The sequence below is a fragment of the Acartia tonsa genome, chromosome 3 (assembly GCF_053477335.1).
Source record: "Acartia tonsa isolate MP-2025a chromosome 3, ASM5347733v1, whole genome shotgun sequence".
NCBI classification, from domain to species: domain Eukaryota; kingdom Metazoa; phylum Arthropoda; class Copepoda; order Calanoida; family Acartiidae; genus Acartia; species Acartia tonsa.
In genome coordinates, this window is record NC_137262.1 from 41,142,701 (window position 1) to 41,165,657 (window position 22,957).

The window sequence follows — 22,957 nt, forward strand, 5'->3', positions numbered from 1 at the left end:
ACCAGTGTACATTAGGGTGGGTCGATTTTGGACATTTTTTTTCTGAGGCCAAAGCGGGGATCTGCACTCAATTTATATAGATATAATACACCTCTGGATGATTTAAAATTTATCCTAAGTCTTAAAACCGCTGACGACCAGACATTCAATTGTATAGCTATTTGTAAATGGGAGTCAAAAATTTATTGAATCAGAACTATGGCTTCATGGTGCTCCCTGGAAATGCCTTGAGGAGCTGAGTCAGGAACTTTTGTCCGTTTCAAAAAATCTCGTTCCTAGCCTGAAAAAATCTAAAAAACCTCTACAAATTGGACAATTCTCAATAAACCTTAAAATTTTTTGATTTTTTAGTGATTTCTAAGGCTAGGAATGAGATATTTTGAAACGGACAAAAGTTCCTGATTCAGCTCCTCAAGGCCTTTCTAGGGAGCACCATGAAGCCAAAGTTCTGATTCAAAAATATTTTTGAATGTCGTCTTTGCATAATAATAAGTAATGAATTATATTTTTAAGTGGTCGTGTTCTAAAACTCAATTTTTAAAAATTCTTTTTTGGTCAGAAATGTTTTTAAGGTTAATTTTATCTGTTGCATATCCCCGCTTTGTCTAATTCCGATATGAACCCACCCTAGTGTACATAGTAGACATGTAGCATTATTATCAATAGTTTCTAACATGTAGAGATAATCAAGTATCAAGTTGTCTGATAGGTCCTGTACATAGTCGACATGTAGCATTATTATCAATAGTTTCTAACATGTAGAGATAATCAAGTATCAAGTTGTCTGATAGGTCCTGTACATAGTCGACATGTAGCATTATTATCAATAGTTTCTAACATGTAGATATTATCAAGTATCAAGTTGTCTGATAGGTCCTGTACATAGTAGACAGGTAGTATTATTATCAATAGTTTCTAACATGTAGGGATAATCAAGTATCAAGTTGTCTGATAGGTCCTGTACATAGTAGACATGTAGCATTATTATCAATAGTTTCTAACATGTAGATATTATCAAGTATCAAGTTGTCTGATAGGTCCTGTACATAGTAGACAGGTAGTATTATTATCAATAGTTTCTAACATGTAGGGATAATCAAGTATCAAGTTGTCTGATAGGTCCTGTACATAGTAGACAGGTAGTATTATTATTAATAGCAGTGTTCTGGAGCCGGTGCCGGGAGCCGGGAGCAGCAACATTTTTGGTGGAGCTGGAGCTCCGGATTAGCTAAAAATGATTTTTTAAAGTAATATTATAATTTGGCAACGGTCTATTTCCATATAATAAACGGAAAAACTATTGTTACTTAACAAATAGACACACATCCTTCTACTTTTATATAGCTTCAATCAAATAAAAGCAAAATATTTTATATTATTTATTTTATTTTATCAAATTCAATAATGAAAAAAATTGATATATTAATTTTAAGGTAGGAGCCGGAGCCGGAGCTGGAGCCGGAGCCGTAATTCCAAATACGGCTCCGCGGAGCCGGAGCCGCATCAAAATTATACGGCTCCGGCACCCTGAATAATAGTTTCTACCATGTAGGGAAATTCAAGTATCAAGTTGTCTGATAGGTCCTGTACCAGTGTACATAGTAGACATGTAGTATTATATCAATAGTTTCTAACATATAGGTATTATCAATTATCAAGTTGTCTGATAGGTCCTGTACATAGTAGACAGGTAGCATTATTATCAATAGTTTCTAACATGTAGATATTATCAAGTATCAAGTTGTCTGATAGGTCCTGTACATAGTAGACAGATAGTATTATTATCAATAGTTTCTAACATGTAGAGATAATCAAGTATCAAGTTGTCTGATAGGTCCTGTACATAGTAGACAGGTAGTATTATTATTAATAGTTTCTAACATGTAGGGATAATCAAGTATCAAGTTGTCTGATAGGTCCTGTACATAGTAGACAGGTAGTATTATTATCAATAGTTTCTAACATGTAGATATAATCAAGTATCAAGTTGTCTGATAGGTCCTGTACATAGTAGACAGATAGTATTATTATCAATAGTTTCTAACATGTAGAGATAATCAAGTATCAAGTTGTCTGATAGGTCCTGTATATAGTAGACATGTAGCATTATTATCAATAGTTTCTATAATGTAGATATTATCAAGTGTAAAGTTGTCTGATAGGTCCTGTACATAGTAGACAGGTAGTATTATTATTAATAGTTTCTCACATGTAGATATTATCAAGTATCAAGTTGTCTGATAGGTCCTGTACATAGTAGACAAGTAGTATAATTATCAATAGTTTCTAACATGTAGGTATAATCAAGTATCAAGTTGTCTGATAGGTCCTGTACATAGTAGACATGTAGCATTATTATCAATAGTTTCTCACATGTAGATATTATCAAGTATCAAGTTGTCTGATAGGTCCTGTACATAGTAGACATGTAGCATTATTATTAATAGTTTCTAACATGTAGATATTATCAAGTATCAAGTTGTCTGATAGGTCCTGTACATAGTAGACAGGTAGCATTATTATCAATAGTTTCTAACATGTAAGGACAATCGCACCAGGAACAGGATTTAAACTCGGAATCTACCGCTGGCTGCTGGCTTAGGCCACATCTTGGTAACCTAAAACAATTTTAAATGCAATTTCAATTACTATTGTTACTTTTTCTTTTAAGAATGATATGATAAAATTGTTTTAAAACTTACTTATGGCCATTATTGCAGGCTAAAAATTGAATTTCTTCTTCTATTAGATTTTCTCCACAAATAATACAGTCAAAGGCTTCGTCAGATAAATACCTAAAAGGCAAAATTAAACAGTTTTGAAAAATTTTAAAAATACTTAATGCAAATAACAGTGAGATTTATTTTATTTCATTTACATAGATATAAAAAAAAAATTATATACAGAAAAAAATAGTATTATTTTGTCTTAATAATAATAGGTAAATATTTTTACTTTACTAGTTTTTAAAGGGTACTACATCTAAAATGCCACTAATTTCATCTTACATTTGAAGTAAAATATACCTCAACGCATTTTGTGCTAAATTGACAGAATCCTCATCCTTGGAGAACTTGATGATAAACTTGCAGGCATGAAACTTGGCAGCTGCATCAACCTTAGTCCTCTTGACCACAGCCACAGCCTCCTCCAGCCGGAGTCTGATCTCTATGGCTTGGTGCAAGTCATCTGCCTGACTGCACTGACGCGAGGCGACACAGTTTATCCACCATTGGCAGTTCAGGTTGGAAAAAGTGGTTGCCATTTCTAGACCTAGTAACAGCATTTGATAACTCTAATTTTCAATGTTAAATCTTATCAATTTTACTTAACAAATAAAATTAAAATACTTCTTTATTATAACAATCATATTACAAGAAATATCCTCATAACAAGGACAATTATGTACAAAAGTAGCGCAGCAACATATGCTTACAATACAGTTCAGATAATGTTGAATCAGTAAATAACAATAATCCTTTTTGGTTAAATTCGTGATTGTTTGTGTGAACAAAAAACCCGATTGAATAAGACGTTTTAGAAACCAATTAAGTGTGGATATTTGTGTTTTTGATGAAGAAAGCGCAAAATAATTTTCCAGAAGTTTTGAATAGTGAATTAAAATCACAAAATAGGAATAAAATAATCTTTTCTTTTGGAAGTTATCGTAAGTCCAAAGCTTTCGAGATCTCCTATTATAGAGAAGCTGTGCTACTATAAAAATAAAGCTTAAATAATACCTGATTTTAAATAGAAGACTCTAAATAATTCCATAAAATCTGGCTGCAATTCCTTTGATCCAACTTTTTCTCTAGAAGACAAAAGTTGCTTATAAAGACTATCATCAAATTAAAATGCTGATTGAAATATTTGTTTTTGAAATGATAACTTTATTTTTTTAAATAATAATAATGAAACTTTAGAGGCAACAAGGTACAAAACTGATTTATCACCTGATCAAGTGTTTAGAAGCAGTGGTGAAGAAAATAATTCTCGCAGGTTCTCTTAGTAAAAGATGATCATTGAATGAGGATATGTTCTCAAGCAAACAATATACAGCCTGAAATAGTTAAAATTAACGAGATGGCATTAACAATTAGACATAGGTAAAAAAAATATGTAAAAAATATGATATATTAGTTATTTCGTATTATAAACAGCTTTCCGCGGATATAGAATGTACAAAACTAAAAAAACTGGTTTTAATCTTATAATTGTACATTCTATATCCGCGGAAAGCTGGATATAATACGATGCTAGACATTGTTTTTTTCGTATGGATGAGAACCGGTTCCTATCCACCGGATTCGAATGAATACGAGAAATAATATTTTTCCTCTTAAAGCATCTAGTGCATGATCAATGTTCAATCCAGTATGTATTTTAGCCCGTCTGTCCATATAGATATGGGAAAATTAATTTACTTTGCTACTAAATTTCTTGTGAATATTTCTCAGACACATGGGCAACTGCTCTAATATACTGTCTGAATCTCTGTATGTTAAGTTTAAAGAGTTATACCTTGTTAGGGCTAGCCGTTAAACCCCAGCAGTTGTAATGCCGCCTGTCAATCCTCATTTGTAAGTCAACTTTCCGGTTGCTGGCGTTTTCTTCATCCGGAGACCATTCCAACAGTTTGCCTTTGGATGCTGCTATTAATATTTTGAAGGACTTGGAGGATTTTTCAAGAATAGGTTCAATCCCGGATACGTAGTTTGTTCCAGCGTTCAATGAGATTTGAGAAAGAACCTAAAAATAAAAAATTCGTATAAAATCAAAATATTGATAAAAAAGATATATAGCTTGAGTATACAGCTTTGATATCCGTAGAGTAAATCCGCTACTAACAGAAGCCATGTCCACAAGATTAAGCTCTTAATTTTTGTTTAGCTACAAATAGGTCACCGGATGTTTTAGACTATTTTTTGCCTCACTTATAGCTAATAGTAACAATTTACAATTCATGGAGTGGCTCTGATGTTTATTGGCCTTTTTTTAGTCGGACGAACCTAGTTACTTAACAGCTTTGCACATTATTGAATCAAAAAAATGCTACTCTTACCTTAACCGAGTTTATATCTAAGTTAACTTGTACAGTCACACGAATAACAAAGTTTGCTTTGGCTATCAACAAATCATGAATTTTCTCAGTAATTTGTATCACTTTGATTTGTAAAACTTTCAATCTGTCCTCTTCCTCCCACACTAAATAGAGATAGTCTAGAGATATAATATTATCTAAATCAGCAAATAGGATACAAATCGTGCTTTAGGTGTAAACAAAACACTGTAGCTTTCTTGTTTGTAGGAAGGCTTGAAATATTATTATCTTAAAATCAAATAACTTATTAAAACGTCACATTTTGTAGAATAGCTATTTGAAAGTGAAAATGAACCACATTTTAAAGATGTTTTTACTGTTCTACTCATAGACAAAAATTTCAGGAAAAAGGTTTAGGTAGCCAACAAGCGAAAAAAATTCTAAAATAATATTTAATGGGCAGATAATAACTTCGTCTTTACTACGAAGTGTTGCCCCCCAAAATCACGAAAAATCAGCTAAAATTAATTAATATTTCTTCGTATTTATTCAGTAGTTTGTTACAGCTGCAAATTTTTTTTTATTTTCGTAATTAACAAGTAAAAATTACCTGGAATCGCAGAAATCTTCTTTGAATCTTTGATGATACATTTCACTTGACCATTTAAAGATCCCACAATAACTATTTGCCTAGATAATCAATATCATTGTGCAATTTAAAACAAACTATACCCTAATATAAAAGTAACAAGATTTCAGTAGCTTAAGATCTCGCTAACCGCTGGGCCAATATCACTATGGTTCTACTTTACAGTGTAGCTACATATACACTGATACAGGGAAGGTTTATCATCTTTTAGTTTGAGGGAACCTCCCCCATTCTAAGAAAAATGCCTCTAGTAAAATATCCCCCCCCCCTTCCCAATTTTTCTTACTTTTTATTCAAAACTTAAAATAAAAAATGGAGGGTCGCCTCACCCCTCTCTATTAATTGCTTCTAGCTAGAGGCCACTAAGGGCGTATACGCAAATTGCATATATAGTATATGTGCCTTTCTTTTTGAAAATTGTCATTCTAATGAAAAATTAAACGTACGTATTATTTTCTGAACAATTCAGTGAATTTATAGCTGTAATTGATGGCAATTTTGTTTGATAAATATCTCTTATACAGATCTTATTATTTGTCTCCAAGTTCCAGAAAACCACCTGACCTCCTTCCTGCCCAGAATAAAACCTAAACAAGATTAGTTTTCAGAAAACCTTATGCTTTTTTTAAGAAAAAAAACTTCTTTAATCAAAGACAATATTATTTTGTTCTTCAAAATGCATAAAAAGAAAACCCACAAAGGGGACTATCCACGAACAAGAGCAAGTGATTCTAAGCTGGTAACTTGAAATATTGTAAACATTTTTATTAGTGTACTTTCGTAATTTATAGCATTTGATCATATTTTGGTATATTATTTTATTTGAACTTTTGAACTCATCAAAACATTTGATGATATTTTGTCAAAAAATGCTTAACATTTCAAAGTTTTGTTCATAGAAAACCATGGTGAAACTTAATTTTTTTAGTCGATATAACAATATTAAACATTACCCAAGTATATTCATCAAAAAAACATTTAGCATCACTGCTGGAAGGTGCTTAGAATCACTTGCTCTTGTTCGTGGATAGTCCCCATTCCCCTTTGCCATGCAATAATAAGTTATAAAGTTTGTAAGTTGATCCCATTCCCTCCCAACAATTACCAAATTTAAATGATTAAATTTACCTATTTTGTTCTTTCCACGAAATACAAAGGGTAGCAGTAAAATAAGCTTTTCTGCAGAGTTCAGCATACTTGGGGTCTGTTATATCTATTTTCTCTTTACTTGTATTTTCCTAAAATATAAAAAAAATTTAAGATCAAAACCAGTTTTTTAAAGTCCCGAAAGGTTAAAGGTCCAAAACCCATGGAAAATTGTCTGTAACGCGATGCTATAATACATGATTTTTAATTATGGCTGAGAACCAGTTTTAATACAGCGGATATTGATCGGTTTCGAAGCCATACTAAAATATACATTTCTAACATGCATTCAAAAACAGTTGACAGCAAGTGCGAATATAAAAATGTAAAGAATTGCTCCCTTATTTTGGGTAAATTTCACTTATAAAATATCTAAACGCTGTATTTATCCTATTCGGAAATAAGTTGTTAATAGAGTAGCTTTGATAGTGATACTGAAAGAAAGAACTCTTTATCACCTTTAAAATATTCTTATTATTATTAGCAAAATCCAACAGAATTTTTCTCAAATCCAAAACAGAAGTCCATTCATCTTGTTCAGTCTCAAAATATAATCTAGATTAAAGATAAATACAAGAAAGGACAAACTAACAAATATAGGGTGGCTTGAGGTGGGGGTCGAGCCCTCCCTCTAAGTTTAGTATAAAAAAGAAATAATTTTTAATGAAGGGGGTAGCGGAGTTAAATTTTGAGGGTTGTAGTACCCTCCCCCAAAATAATTATAAACCTTCCCAGGACCTATGAAAAGCTATAAGAGAACCATATCAGTTCATCGATTTCCTTCAGTACACACAGACAGACGGACATTGATCATGTTAGTTTTATATAAGGTTGGGTTAAATGTTTATTTGTCTATTGAACAGGTTATAAATCTAGACTACATTTTTCAAATAACGGACGATCGGAAGAAAGTGATCATAGTGATCAATTATTAAACCTTAATGATACAGGAATACTCACGCTAGGTTTAAAATCAATAGAAAGATTCTAACATGCCTATATCTCCGTTACAGAATAACGTTCGTACTAATCCTAATTATAGAAAAGCTTTCCTTATTATAAAACTTACTTGAAACTATAATCAAATCCCAAGGAAATGAGAAAGAAGCCATCATATTGTTTCAAATTCACACCAGGACTCCACCCAACGTATCTCATGTGGCTAAAAAATAAACCTTTTTTAGTAGCGCAGCTACTCTATAAAAACAGTATGAAGGAATGTAAATTCATCTCAGTGTATAAGGACATAGACTGGTTTTCTTGCTTCATGTTAACGGTTGTTAGATAAATAAACCTTTAAAAATTAATATGTTATAGTTTCATCAACTTTTTTTTTGTATTTCCCCGTTAAAACATATCTCAATGCATTTTTCATATTCTCATTTCAATAAAAAGTATACATTAAAGGCGGGGGGGGGGGGGGGGTTTAATGCAACCATCTCGTAATCAGTGAGCAAATGACACTTAGAATTCGAATTTCGATCTGAACTTTTGCATGAGTAATCCTTGATAGGTCTATTTTCCCTAAATCGAACAAAAAGTTGGAAAGGTAACGGCTAGCGACTCAGCCGTTCAGCCGTTTTTTGCCTATTTTCAGGGTAAATCCATCATCAATTACGTAGGAATCAACTTTTTAAAACATATTTTTGGTTTAATTCATGTTAAATGATAGCAATAACCAATGTTAAAACTTCTACAGTATGACCCTCGAAAAAGTATTTTTAAGCATCTGCAGCCCTTATTTCTCAATGAATTATTAAAAAATGCATATGTCCTTGTTCTCCATAGTATTCCACGTAAGTAGATATAAAAGTATTTTTTTTACCTCCATTAACACCGGAGATTTTTAGAGCTAAAGTTTTGAAAAAGTGACTGAGAAAAAGAATTTTTTTTTGTTTCTCTTATTTTTTGGATGGTTATATTATGTTTTTCTGGCAACTGAATAATGAGACACAAAGAAAAACAAGTTAACTAAATATTTTTTTTTTATTCCACCAAAAAATATAAATTTTTAATGGCAAAAAATACTACTGAATGTATTGGTTATTTGCAAATTTTAGGTTATTTATTAACCCTTATTTATAGAAAAGGATTAATTATGACAGTTGCTCCGCCTACTTTTCTGACATCTCAATTATTTAATAGGGGGGTAAATTAAGCTTTTTAGACTAAAAAATCATTATGTTTTATTTTTATTTTCTTTCTAACTTTTTTGTTATTAAATTTAGGATTGTGAAACAAAAACAATTTTCCTGCTATATTCATAGAGATTTATTTGGTTTTTTAATCTTAAACAATTTTGCCTAATAAGTAAGTTTTTCAAAATATCATTAAACTAAAAAGACTCAAAAAATATGTGTAAAAAAATGCTTTTTTCTCAAAAACTAAATTTTTTATTTCATTTTTGTATAAAGTTTCTGCTAGTAACAAAAATAAAAGGATTTCTAGCTTAATTTTGCTAAAAAAGTCGTTTCATGTTAAAAGTTACTTTTTCCTCAGTCACTTTTTCAAAACTTTAGCACTAAAAATCTCCGGTGTTAATGGAGGTAAAAAAAATATTTTTATATCTACTTACGTGGAATACTATGGAGAACAAGGACATATGCATTTTTTAATAATTCATTGAGAAATAAGGGCTGCAGATGCTTAAAAATACTTTTTCGAGGGTCATACTGTAGTACCAACAGCTACCGTTTAGAACCGTTTGATAGCGTTTTGGAGTAGAAAAGAATATTATGTTGAGAGAGGTTTCGTGACAAATTTGCAATATAGATATCAAAAAAATGGCAAAACAGCTGAGCCGCCAGCCGTTAGCCGTTACTTTTCCAACTTTTTGTTCGATTTAGGGAAAATAGACCTACCAAGGATTACTCATGCAACATTATAGATGGAAATTCGAATTCTAAATGCTATTTGCTCACTGATTACGAGATGGTTGCATTAACCCCCCCCCCCCCCTTTGCTATAGTTTTAGTTATACTAAAAGCCTCGCTTTTCAAAATGTTTTTATCTTGTTCCAGTAAATATTTCAAATTTACCTATGGCTATCAGCATTTGGATGGAAAGGAGCAAACACCCTGTCTTGAATTAAAAGATCTTTCATCTTTGTTGATAACTGACTCACTCTTTCCTAATATACATGGACGATTATGTTTAATAGCAAGAAAGCATTCTGTTTATAATGAAAAATAAACCAAATAGAGAATCTAATTAGTATATGTAATACATCGTATTTTAGACAGCTTTCCTCGGAAATTAAAATGAAAAATTACAGGATTAAAATCAGTTTTGTTAACCCCGAGGGGTTGTATAACTAGTAATACAAAACTGGTATTAATTTTATGATTTTTATTTTATTATTTGTAGAAAATTGTCTGTAATATGCTGCTATATATGATTTTTTAGTATGGTTCTAATCCATCGGATATTAATCGGTTTCGATTTCATAATTGTGAAAGATAAATCATAAATATTGGTATTTAGATGCCATGGGAAACAGTTGAACAGCACAAGTCCAATAACTGATAAATTGGGGTGAAGATAGAAGAAGGGGTGAAGAATTAAGTATACTTGAGCAAGAATAGGGGCGAAGCCGCTGGATAAAGTCAAGTCAACAGTAATACTGAGTCTAAAGTGGTAAAGATAAGCTGAGTAGAGATAAAAAGAGTCAAGCCTACTGTATCTACTAAGTCTGCAGAGAAGATTCTTCACATGCCACCCATTATAATCTGTAATTGCTAAATCATTTATTCTTTTATTCCCCCTTAAAAAATATACCCAAAACAGCAGAAATTGTATGTAAATATTAATATGCTAAAATAAAAAATTGTCTTAAAATGCCAAAACTATATGCACTGTAAAATCAAAAGTAATTCAATTGAGCTTTGTTTTAATTTCAGACTAAACTTTTAAACCAATGAAAAATTAATATACAATTATAATTAGGGTGGCCAATAAAGGTATATTTTGTATTATTATTATTTGTTTTGTTGACTGAAGCTAAAGTAAGATCGATTAATATCTACCACTTTGCTAAAGTCAAACTGCTAAAAATTAATGTCAAAAAATATGAAATTGGAATGCATAGAAATAACAGAAAAAAAAAAAAAAAAAAAAAAAAAAAAAAAAAGGCTGTCTTCACTGGCCTTAGAATGGAAAATGTAAGTTGCCAATTTCCAAAATGGCCCCTAAGGAAAGTGTATGATGAGGTCTCAGCTGAATTTTTTAAGCTGTTCCCTAGCAAAACACTACCTTCCATTGAGGAAACTATTGGAAACCAAGCTGTTGATATCATGGTTGGTATTCAATATAACATGTATCACCCTCAACTCCTATTCTCTCTTCCTGGAGGATTGGAAATAAGACAAGGATTGCTTAAGGCCTGGAATGGAAACCAAGCGGTGTTGGCTGGTCCCCACCCCCTATGGGAACATGTCTCAAATGCAAGCAGCTATATGGGTCCAGGTGCCTACCTTACTTCTGAGTTTAAGGCATATAGGGTACAGTGTGATACGCTGTGGAACAATCCTGTCCCCACTCATGAGAGTCCAGTCAGTCTTAAACCCCCAACAAATTGGTCCTTGTTTTGTGAATGCGGGGAGTTGAATGAAAATCCTCTTGTTGATGATGATAGAGCAGTAATCTCAGCAATGTATGCTGTCAGTGGTGGCAAAATGATTAAGGAGTTCCAACTTCTTGATGAGATTGGCACTGAGCTTAATTATAGGTGTGTAAAATGCAGGCAATGTAATCCTTGTAAGGATGGAGAAAGGATTGAACAGAGAACTCTAAAGGAAGACCAGGAATCATACCAAATAAAACACTGTGTTTCTTATGACCCAGAATTGAAAGTTGTAGTGACTGAACTACCCTTTATTCAAGACCCAGATACACACCTTACTGAAAATAAGAATGTTGCTGTTAAGATATTGGAGAGTCAGATAAAGGTTGCTGCCAAAGATGATGGTGTTAAGAATGAGATCCTTAGGAGCTTCAATAAGCTTGTTGAAAATGGACACCTGATCAAACTTGATGATCTACCTGATCATGAGCAACAACTAGCTAGGCGACCAGGATATTGGATACCATGGAGAGCGGTGCATTCCAGTTCTAGCATATCGACCCCAACAAGATTAGTCTTTGATGCCAGCTCTAGGACACGTACTGGACACAGTCTCAATGACATCCTTGCTAAAGGAGATTCTAAGGTAGCTGACTTGCTTCATCTACTGATCCAATTCAGGAAAGGTAAGGCTGCTTTAACTTCGGACATTAAAATGGCGTATAACACAGTTAAAATTAAACCTGAGTTCTATAGGTACCAAAAGATGGTGTGGAAAGAGTTCTTGTCAATTGATTCTGACACTATTGATATGATAATCCGAACCCTGATCTATGGAGTAAAACCAGCTGGACAGTTGACTGCAGAAGGCTTTGAACTTGTCGCTGATGTAGCTGAAGATGCTAATCCTGACCTGAAGCTTGGGGCTGATACCCTTCGCAACAAGAAGTATGTTGATGATATCCTTGCCTCATATGATACTTCTGCCATTCGGGATGCTGCTAGTGATGGTCTACCTAAAGTTCTTGATTATGGCACAATGGAGGTGAAAACTATAACAAAAAGTGGGTCTCCACCTGATGAGATAGTGTCTATTGATGGGACTACATGTGGACTTGTAGGATATAAATGGGCACCTGAAGAAGACTTAATTGGCTTAGACATCAAACCCCTATATCTTGGTAAATCCAAAAGAGGTAAACTCCCACCCTTTGTCAAGGGAAATTTAGCTGAAGCTCTAGAGGAGCAGTTTACAAAGCGCATAATAACAGGGAAAGTTGCTTCTTTCTTTGATCCTGTTGGCATTTTTGTACCTATCAGTGCAGGACTCAAGCTTGACCTCAGTGAGATCTGCAAGCTCAAGATTGATTGGGATGACAAACTTCCTGTCACTCTCCTGGACACTTGGGTTCATAACCTTGAGCAAATCCAGCTCCTTGATGGTATAATGGTTCCTAGGAGCATATTTAATAATGATGTGAACGTTGCTAATGGTGTGAATCTCCTTGTATGTACTGATGCCAGCCAGTCAATTGCCATAGCCACAGTGTATGCACAGATGGATTTAAACAATGGTGGTAAGGTCTGCAATTTGATTATGAGCAAGTCTAAGCTTGTTACGAAGCTGACTGTGCCAAAAGCTGAATTGAAAGCATGTAATATGGGTTGTGTCTTAGCTGCAATTGTGAAACGTGACTTTGGAGAATGCATCAATAAGATTGTCTTTGTTACGGATAGTGTTATCTCAATGTATTGGATGAGCTGTGATTCAAGACCACTGCAAACTGCAGTTCGTAACATGGTTATTGACATAAGAAGGCTGTGTAATGTTGAAGATTGGAGACATGTTGAGAGTTCCCTCAATCCAGCTGATGTTGCTACCAGGCCAGCTGATATCAAGATGATTGGACCTACTAGTGTATGGCAATTAGGAAAGGAGTGGATGAGAGAACCAATTGAACAAATGCCTTTAAAAAGTTTAACTGAGATATCGCTTGACCATGAGGAACAGCGCTTAGCTTTGCAAGAAATCCGGAATTCTGGGGCCCCTGGAATGACTCTTATGGCATTTGGTGCTAAAATCAATGAAATAGCTGATTTCAGTGATTATCTAATTGACCCTAAAAGATACCTGTGGAACCAACTGTTACGAAAAGTTGCTGTTTTGTTTGTTGTCTCTGACTGTCTGAGGGGTAAGCGCAAGCTAAGGAATGATGACCTAAACACCAACAAGTCCTCAATCTACGTTGATGAAGCTGACATAAAAAAAAGCAGAATCATATATATTCAAGAAAACTACAAAGGAGCTGTTTGAGTTTAACGATTGGAAGAAGTTGGACACCCTTGGCAAGATGAAAGATGGGATCTTCCTTTATACTGGCAGGATTTTGGCAGGACCTGAGGCTGAATTTGCTGACGCAATGGTAGACCTTACAAGATTATCTTATGCTGTTCCTGTTCTTGACCGAAACAGCCCTATTGCTTTTTGCATTATGAGAACGTGTCATGAGAAGTTAACCCACCATGGTGGGGTTGTGTCAACCCTACTTAAAAGCTTTGAATATGCTTACATATTGGGAGGAAGGTCTTTGGCTGCTGAGATTCGAAGTAAGTGTCTTTTTTGTCAGAGATACAAGGTAAAAACCATAGATATTGAAATGGGAAAAATTGATGAATCTCGTTACCAGGTTGCACCAGCTTTCACTATCTGTCAGCTTGACCTGTTTGGTCCATTTGACTTGAAGTGTCAGGTACATCAAAAGAAGACCCGTAATACTGAATCCACAGAGGCTTGGGGAGTCGCCATAAAATGTTGTACCACCAGTGCTATTGGCCTGTACGTGATGGTCGGATATGATACCGACAACTTTTTACTTGCATTTCAACGCCATATATATCGTTATGGAACTCCTGTTCAAGTAAGAATTGATGCTGGGTCACAATTGGTTAAAGGAATGCGTGAAATGAAGATCTTCTTGGCTGATATAGCAAAAACAATCAATTGTGAGAACGGTTCGAGTCTGTCATTTAAAATTGCACCACCAGGTGCTCACAACTGGAATGGAATTGTTGAACGTTCCATTAAAGAAATTCGAAAAGTTCTGAACACAGTCTTTAAAGGGCGATACTTTTCTGTTATTCAGTTTGAAACTGCTCTTGGTTACATCGCCAATGAATTGAACAATTTGCCATTTTGTCTGAGAAACAGATACAACAACCTAGATGGTCTTGACTTGCTGACCCCAAACAGAATGCTACTAGGACGGAATAATGGCAGATCTGCAATGGGTAGGATTATCTTGGAATCACCTGGACCAATGATCCAGTCAATGGCAGAGATTGAAAAAGCTTGGTGGAATGTTTTTCAGGAAGTGAGACTGGCTGATTTCTTCCCTAAATCCAGAAAGTGGACTCACACCTCTCTACAACCAAAAGTTGGACAAATAGTAATCTTTCTCCGAGACACATCTAATACGTTTGGAAGTAGTATTTTCCGATTAGGAAAGATCAAAACTGTGTTCACCTCCAAAGATGGTGTTGCAAGGAAAGTGGAAATTGAGTACCGTCTTTTCAATTCTAAGAACACTAGCTCTGTAATCAGGAGCCTCAGAAACGTTGCTGTACTTGAGATTGAGGAGAATCTAGACCTTGGCGGACAATTGGCTGCAGCTGCTACTGAAATGAGTCACCTCTGGTGCTACTTCAATGAAGTAAACTGAAAAGCTATCCCGTACCTGTAAATAACAGACAATCATGTCTACCTGTTTTATCCTGATTCAATATATAATTGTATGTAAATGCTGCTGTCCTTGGTTTAATATGTCAACTGTTGCCTTTCCTGGTGGGAGTGTGAAAGATAAATCATAAATATTGGTATTTAGATGCCATGGGAAACAGTTGAACAGCACAAGTCCAATAACTGATAAATTGGGGTGAAGATAGAAGAAGGGGTGAAGAATTAAGTATACTTGAGCAAGAATAGGGGCGAAGCCGCTGGATAAAGTCAAGTCAACAGTAATACTGAGTCTAAAGTGGTAAAGATAAGCTGAGTAGAGATAAAAAGAGTCAAGCCTACTGTATCTACTAAGTCTGCAGAGAAGATTCTTCACATGCCACCCATTATAATCTGTAATTGCTAAATCATTTATTCTTTTATTCCCCCTTAAAAAATATACCCAAAACAGCAGAAATTGTATGTAAATATTAATATGCTAAAATAAAAAATTGTCTTAAAATGCCAAAACTATATGCACTGTAAAATCAAAAGTAATTCAATTGAGCTTTGTTTTAATTTCAGACTAAACTTTTAAACCAATGAAAAATTAATATACAATTATAATTAGGGTGGCCAATAAAGGTATATTTTGTATTATTATTATTTGTTTTGTTGACTGAAGCTAAAGTAAGATCGATTAATATCTACCACTTTGCTAAAGTCAAACTGCTAAAAATTAATGTCAAAAAATATGAAATTGGAATGCATAGAAATAACAGAAAGCAAACAAACTAAAAAGAATAGTGAGAATAATCATTTGGAACTAAAAGTAATTTCGGGAATTTTGAGTAAATGTAAATCATGTTAAATTAGAAAACTTACACCTGGCTCAAATAATACTATCCTTGTTTAGGTGGCTGACCAAGACAGGCTAAACAGTCTATGACGGAAAAGTCCCCTAACGGCAAAAGTCCCCTAACCAACCTAAAACAAGAGATAACGGCGGAAAACAAGCCTATCAAGCAGACACCAAGTTCGAAGCTAAAATTAGTGTGCCTTACTGTGGAAGGAAAGCTATCACACTTAGAAATAAAGGTACTTATCTTAAAATATAAAAAGTACGATTCAAGAAATGTCCACAATGCCATTTAATAATCTATACTTTAAAGATATAGTAATGATATCTTCAAAATACTAATAAGATATCCTTTTAGATAAAGCTTCTCCAGAACACCAAGACTAACATCTAAGCTACCATCATCAAGGAATATATCTCCAACCCACGCAACGCCCTGTGGGGAAATGGAACTGCTAATTCTTAGAAATCTGGGAACAAATCTTTTCACTGAGAGAGCCATGTAAGTTATTTTACTCATTTCCCATAAACATTTAAAAGTTAAAGAAACCGAAACCAATGATAGACCAGTAAATTGCTTAATTAATATAACAATTGTAACTTCTTTATTTTTATTTCTTTAAATTTTATTTCCTAAATCAGTGCTTTCACGTATACGGCCATCCTAAAATACACTGTAAAAATCGTTTAACACTGTAAGAAAATATTTCCTACATTTAACAAATTTTATTACACTTTAAATATTTTTCTTTATTTTAAATTTTATTTAATCCACACTATAAAAATAAATTCCTATTTTAAAAGTTTTATTACACTTTAAAATTTTTCATTTATTTTACACTGTAAAAATAAATTCCTATTAAAGAAAATTTTATTACACTTTGTTTTTTTACTTTAAAATTACCTACATCTAACTCTCTCTTTTTTTATTGTAGGTAATTTGTTACCATCAGTATGAGTCACAAACACAAAGCTCTAAATATTTCCAGACCAAATAAAGATTAAAATGACCATGGAATAAAAGTAGTGGTCACACCCTTGGGAACCTGAGAAAAATAACAGGTTTCCACAATAATGGAAAAGATAATTCAGCGTTCCTTTTTAAATACAATCATTTTTATGCCAATAGCCACTTAGTCTATGTATTCAAAATTTATTTTGTCACATAAAAGTCTAAAAATATATATTTGTACCTTCAAGAGTAGGTTTGCTTAATGGATATTTTTAAAATAATCAAAAGATTAGGTGACGAAAAATACATAAAACATGCTAAAATATTTGAAGTTAATTAACTAATAAACAGACCTGTCCCATTAAAGGTTCATAATCCGGCTGCATAGGTTTTGTTGGGATAAAATCTTTCTTGAAATTCAGCTCTTCTTCTGTGTTATAAGGATCCAATATTAGGGTATAAATAAATATTCCTTTCTTGGTTCCAATAACCAATCTAAATAAATCAATAGTTTAAAATATTTTAAAATAGGACAATGTTAACAAGGAAAATGATGTCAATAACAAGCACAGCTATTGCAGGTATTGTTGATACAAAACAAGAAAGCAAACAACATATTTCCTCTTCCCTCTTTTGACAAACCCTTCACTGGGGTGGTTAAACAGTTTTTTTTTCTATGGTCGCCTTTCTCTCGTTCAAATCAACTTTTGTTTTCTTAAAGTTATTCTCTTAGAAGGGGAAAACGGTCTTAAATCTGTCTGGAAACACTAAATTTCTTAAATACAAGTACTGGGTAGTACTTAGGGTTGCCAAACCTTTATGTAATATAAAGAGTAAAATTTTATGAAAAGTACTGACCTATAATCCGGCGACCATGCTAACGGTGTAATAGAACTTATTTGCGTTGGAAAGTTAATTATTTTCAACACTTCCGCCGTCATTTTTTCATAGGTAGGTATCTGAAAGTATTTGATAGTCTGACAATCAAGATATCTTAAACAATACCTTAATCACTTCTACAGTAAGTTTAGATTTGATATCACAACAATGAAAAGATATAACAATCTGACTTAGAGAATTATTAAATATGTTATAATAGTTTTAAAATGTATGCAAAAAACACTCATATTAAATAAGGGGTAGTTCCATGAAAAGTATGTAGCTTGATCCAAAACTTAGCATTTTTACTATTCTAGTTCATCAAAAACTATGTGGTTAAAGTAAATTTATCTTTGAATTAAATACCATTCATGAAACTCCCCTTTTGAGTGTTTAAATTCTAATTACAGCCTCTGAACTATTTATTCAGCATCAGATCTGAAGTTTCTAACATTTGTCTTTTTTTGCAGCTGCGCTCTAGCCCATTCTTCGTCTGACTGATATTGTTTGGCAGTAGATTCAGAACCCTCTGAAAAAAACAGGGATTTTAAAGGATAAGACAATGGATGGTAAATTGCTATTACATCCCAAATGATAAGAAAAAATTCCACTCCAGTAGATTAAGATAATTGGTTGAAATGTTTGAACCCAAATAATTTTTGAACCAATTAATCAAAACACAATAAAAATACCCAATGTTTTTAAGCCAACACATGAGATAGTGGTTTTTAGAACATTAGATATTAGAAGAAGTCATCTTTCTTTATTATTGTTGGATTTTAATAGATTGAAATCACATTATAACATAAATTTGGTTGGTTTGTTCAAACTAGCAGTGTACCTACAATATTATTCTGCAGTTGAACAATATACATACACTTAAACTTCTCCAATCAGAGCGCAGATAGTTTTCAATCCACCAATCACAGATGTCAAAATTAATTAACTTAAATTGTATTTGCGCTTTTAGATTAAGAATTATACAAAAAACGAATTTTATAAAAAAATTCCTTAAAATTTGATGCAGATTTCAAATCTACCTCTAACATTAAAAGTCTTTCCATCTTATATATCTTAAGGTACACCAAAATATCATCCATTGTCTTATCCTGAATATTGTTGCAATTTATGAATTTAAAGTTAATATATAATGTTTACTTAAATCCTTAATTCCTACTTACCAGGATTCTTTTCACTAATATGCTTTTCCATGGCATATCTCAACATTTTCATTTCATGCTCTCTCATACTAAAAAACATTTAAAGTAAATATTTTTTTTGTAGCACATATAATCACTATCATTGGCAAAGAGAGAGAGAGAGAGGGGGGACAATGGGGTGTTTTTATTACATTAGTCCCCAAATTTTTACAATAACGTTTTCTTATTCGTTAGCTTAACGGAGACTTTTACTAAATTTTTTATTGGTAAGATTATTAAGTTGAGTATTCAAACGTTTCAACCACTAATTTTAATCAAAAGAAGGGGTAATTTTGTGTGTCATCATTGGGGATGTACATCAATTTATCGGCCATTGTCTTATCTCTTTAGTTCCCTAATAATTGGCGCAAGCCCGTTTCAAATGATCGTTAATTTTTTAAAATTATTTATCACAACATGAAAATTTGTCAAGAAAAAAAATGTCCTTATTTTAAAAGGAAAGGCACATTATTTACGTTAAATAGGTACAAAATTGAATTTTTGTAATATTAAGAGGATGGATGACTGTCTGTTGTTTAGTTTTGTAATTAAAAATGAGCAATAGAAAGATAGAAATTGAAACAAATAAATACATATCAAATCTAAATCAAATGTTAAAACGTGTGTCACATTTGATTTGATGTTTTCAACTGAGTTTTGTGTGTACAATATTTCTAGTAAAAACAGATGTTTATCACAAGATAATTTAGAAAGCTAGGCGTTATTATAGCTACGGTCTGTCCATATTATATAAGGATAATAAATACTAACAACCCCGTTTATTCAAGTAAAAAAACCATTTACACTTTTTATTAATGTTCGTTTTTACTTATTGTAAAAAGTAAAAATTGGCTTTTATAGATGCAATCTTCCTTTATAAATAGGTTCAAATCAAATGACAATGTAAGAGGGGGGGGGGGGGGGGGGTAGCAGGAATGGGATGATTAATGGTGTGACACAAAATGCATATCCACAAAATGGATATAGGATACCTATACATGGATTTGTATTGACAGGGAGGTAATATGGAAATCATGCATTTGACAGTTTGTTCATCCAGTATGAGTGAAGGGGATGGGGTAAAAGAGGTGGATTGGGGGATCGTTATTTAAGCTAGCTACGAATATTACATCAGAGTACATAAAAATATGGTGCAACATCCAAGTAATAATATTTCGATTATTTTTGAAAGCAATTTTACCCCACTTATAGTTATCAGAATTTAATGATTAATGGCTTATTTTCTTCGTTTTTTAATGCAATTAATAGAACACCAAAAAAATATTTTAGTTTTTATTTAAAAAGTACAGTAAAATTTAAAATTCAAAACTTAGGTGTCAACGTCAAAAAATGGTTTTAGCGCATTTTTCTTATGCTCAAATATTCAACCTTTTGCAAGAATGGCTGCTAAACACATCAAAGTTGAGATATAGAGATAAAAATGTATACAGATACTATTAGGGACATGTACTAAAACATATCAAAGTTTGAAGGTCATATCTCAACCAGGGAGGAAGTACTGGCCCCCAAAAGTCGACTACAGAAAATCCATTTTTTTTCTTGCAAAGGGTAGAAGATTTAGGCATAAGAAAAATGCGCTAAAACCATTTTTAGATGTTGACACCTAAGTTTTGAATTTTAGATTTTACTGTACTTTTTGAATAAAAACTGAAATATTTTTTTGTTGTTCTATTAATTGCATTAAAAAACGAAGAAAATAAGCCATCAATCATTAAATTCTGATAACTATAAGTGGGGTAAAATTGCTTTCAAAAAAGTTCTCATAAAAAAACACACTGTATGATTTTAACATCATGATTGTATAAAAAATACTACCTACCTATAATTATATCTACAGTTGCCAAAATAACCAAAGAGAACAACTGAATATACTCCAAATGCTAATTTATATGGAGACCTTAAAGTAAACAATATCAAGATTAGTTTGAGTCCAAAATTATTTTATTTTAAAATTAATATTAATGGAGATAATCACCATGAGGGAAAGGGGGAGGAAACATAATAGGACTGTAAATCACATTGGTACCCAAAGTTTTAAACATAAGCTCTCTCATTCGTTGGCTTTAAAACTTTGGGTACTTATATAAATCTTGCTTGGTTGGAACAAACTTGCTGTGTCCAATCTTTTGATTAACTAATTCTAATTTTGGTACGTACAACAATTATCGTCAATTGTCTTATCCCATAGATAACATTCAAAATAAAAGACAGAATTATTAAAATATTTTGAAATATTTTATATTACCTGGATGTTCCCAAATTATAAGCAAGACCCGCAATTAATCCAGATCCTATGCCAGCCATAAAACTCTCACGGAAACAAGGAATCTTGGCCAAATTTGTGCCTACAGAACAAAAATTCTTTCAATAAAGTGAACAACTTTAATAATCACTAGCGGTTACGCCCCTAGAGGCCTTAAGTACAATTGAGGGAAAGAAAGGTGTGGGAGAAGGTCAACCCTCCACTTCTCATCTTATTTTTTTAAATATTAAAAAAAACTTCCCTTTTCCTAATTACAAGAAGCTTCACTGTACAGGAGAACCATATCTGTTCAACTATCCCTGGGTTTAACGGTTAAAAAGATCTTAAACTACAGATTTACATCCCATTGCTTTTATTCAACAATTTAAGTAATTGTCCTTTATGTACTAAAAAACTTACAAAGCTTCTATGTCAATGTCTGTATTAGTTTATTTCAACTTAATAGTTTTGACAGTACAGTACGACATGGAAAGTTAGAGCATGATAAATATCACGAAGTCTTGTGTTTAGGAAGTTTAATTCAATTACAAATCTCGAATATTTCCCCAGCTTGTTATAAGGCAGTGGTTTTTTGTATTTGCCATAGAGTAGATTTTGACTTGCAAAGCTGTCTCATACCTAAATGTCAACAAGGCACGTGGTAACCCTCATACATTCCTTACTAGCTTTTTCCTCAAGACCTTGACAAAACCAGTAGGCATTCCCATAAAATCAGAGCCCTATGGATTCGACGGTTAAAGAGATCCTACACAGAAAAACAGACTATGTTCTGCTTTACATTAGCGCTTAAACTCTCTGAATTTCGACCTACCATTAAAAAACCAGCCTCTCACTTCAGGCTCGGGTTCATCTTCTGCGTATGCCATTCTTTTTTTTTTAAATTCTGCAAACATTTTCAAATATCAAAAGTTATAGAAAATCTGCGTTTTTATTTTTTTTGTTAGTAATAACTAGCAAGAATATAAAAAGCAATAGGTACAAATAAAGTTTTGGTAATTTTAGCAACAATTTTTTCCCGGATTATTTTTTTTAAAATGAATTAAAAAATGCATAATTATAAAATTAATGTCCTTGCTAATTATTCTCAAACAAAACGAAAAAAGTTAATTTTAATGATCCAACAAGGAACAAGAAAAAGAATTAGAAAATGGTATAAAATGTCTATTTGTTAATAATCTAGTTAGTAAAAAATAATAGAAAGTTGTTAAATCACAATAGTTTATTATTACATCAAAATTAAATCACATATCATCGAGATATAAAATGATAATCACTATGTGACTATTATAAATAAAGGCCAATAAATCAAATAACTAAAATTAATTAGATTTCAATTTAATTAAAGAATAAATACATAGATTAATAATAAAGATTAAGAACTTGTTCGAAGGAAGACCAAATTTAAGATTACATAGGTATCAGATTAAATTTTAAAAATCATAAAAAAGTAAAAAAATTCAAGTAGTTGAAAATACATTTTATTATATTACTAATGCATTATTTAAGTCTCATATATTGTGGTAGATATCAGGAATAAAATTTGACAGGCATTGCAAATAATTCGAAAGATTGATATGGTCTTTGATGGTGAGCTGGATTTAAAAAAGAACAAATCAGCTTCTAAAATAATTTTCTTTCAAGTAAATAGGTACCTATGCTTATTTTTTTTAATTTT

General features: G+C 32.5%; 2 protein-coding genes across 2 annotated transcripts; both read right to left on the reverse strand.

Annotated features, from left to right (window-relative positions):
- Positions 1–1,366: 1,366 nt before the first annotated feature.
- Positions 1,367–17,959, reverse strand: LOC145314199 (general transcription factor 3C polypeptide 4-like). Its single transcript, XM_080154024.1, has 15 exons — positions 17,779–17,959; positions 17,274–17,415; positions 9,875–9,966; positions 7,906–7,998; positions 7,295–7,391; positions 6,819–6,928; positions 6,137–6,277; positions 5,652–5,731; positions 5,063–5,205; positions 4,522–4,749; positions 3,954–4,060; positions 3,741–3,811; positions 3,027–3,273; positions 2,703–2,795; positions 1,367–2,618 (listed from the first exon to the last, which is right to left on the reverse strand). Exons 1-15 carry the CDS (start codon positions 17,859–17,861, stop codon positions 2,468–2,470), a joined length of 1,878 nt encoding a protein of 625 aa, XP_080010150.1. The 5' UTR covers positions 17,862–17,959; the 3' UTR covers positions 1,367–2,467.
- l(3)87Df (cytochrome c oxidase assembly factor COX20 lethal (3) 87Df) lies at positions 17,879–22,951 on the reverse strand. Its single transcript, XM_080154045.1, has 5 exons — positions 22,094–22,951; positions 21,265–21,364; positions 20,839–20,916; positions 18,981–19,048; positions 17,879–18,328 (listed from the first exon to the last, which is right to left on the reverse strand). Exons 1-5 carry the CDS (start codon positions 22,173–22,175, stop codon positions 18,222–18,224), a joined length of 435 nt encoding a protein of 144 aa, XP_080010171.1. The 5' UTR covers positions 22,176–22,951; the 3' UTR covers positions 17,879–18,221.
- Positions 22,952–22,957: the final 6 nt, after the last annotated feature.

Coding starts and splice junctions, on each gene's coding strand:
- LOC145314199 (XM_080154024.1), bottom strand. CDS start 17,861: ATGACGGCGGAAGTGTTGAAAATAATTAACTTTCCAACGCAAATAAGT. Junction 9,967..17,273: donor ATGAACCTTTAATGGGACAG/GTCTGTTTATTA, acceptor CATGTATATTAG/GAAAGAGTGAGTCAGTTATC. Junction 5,732..6,136: donor AATTGTTCAGAAAATAATAC/GTACGTTTAATT, acceptor TTGATTATCTAG/GCAAATAGTTATTGTGGGAT.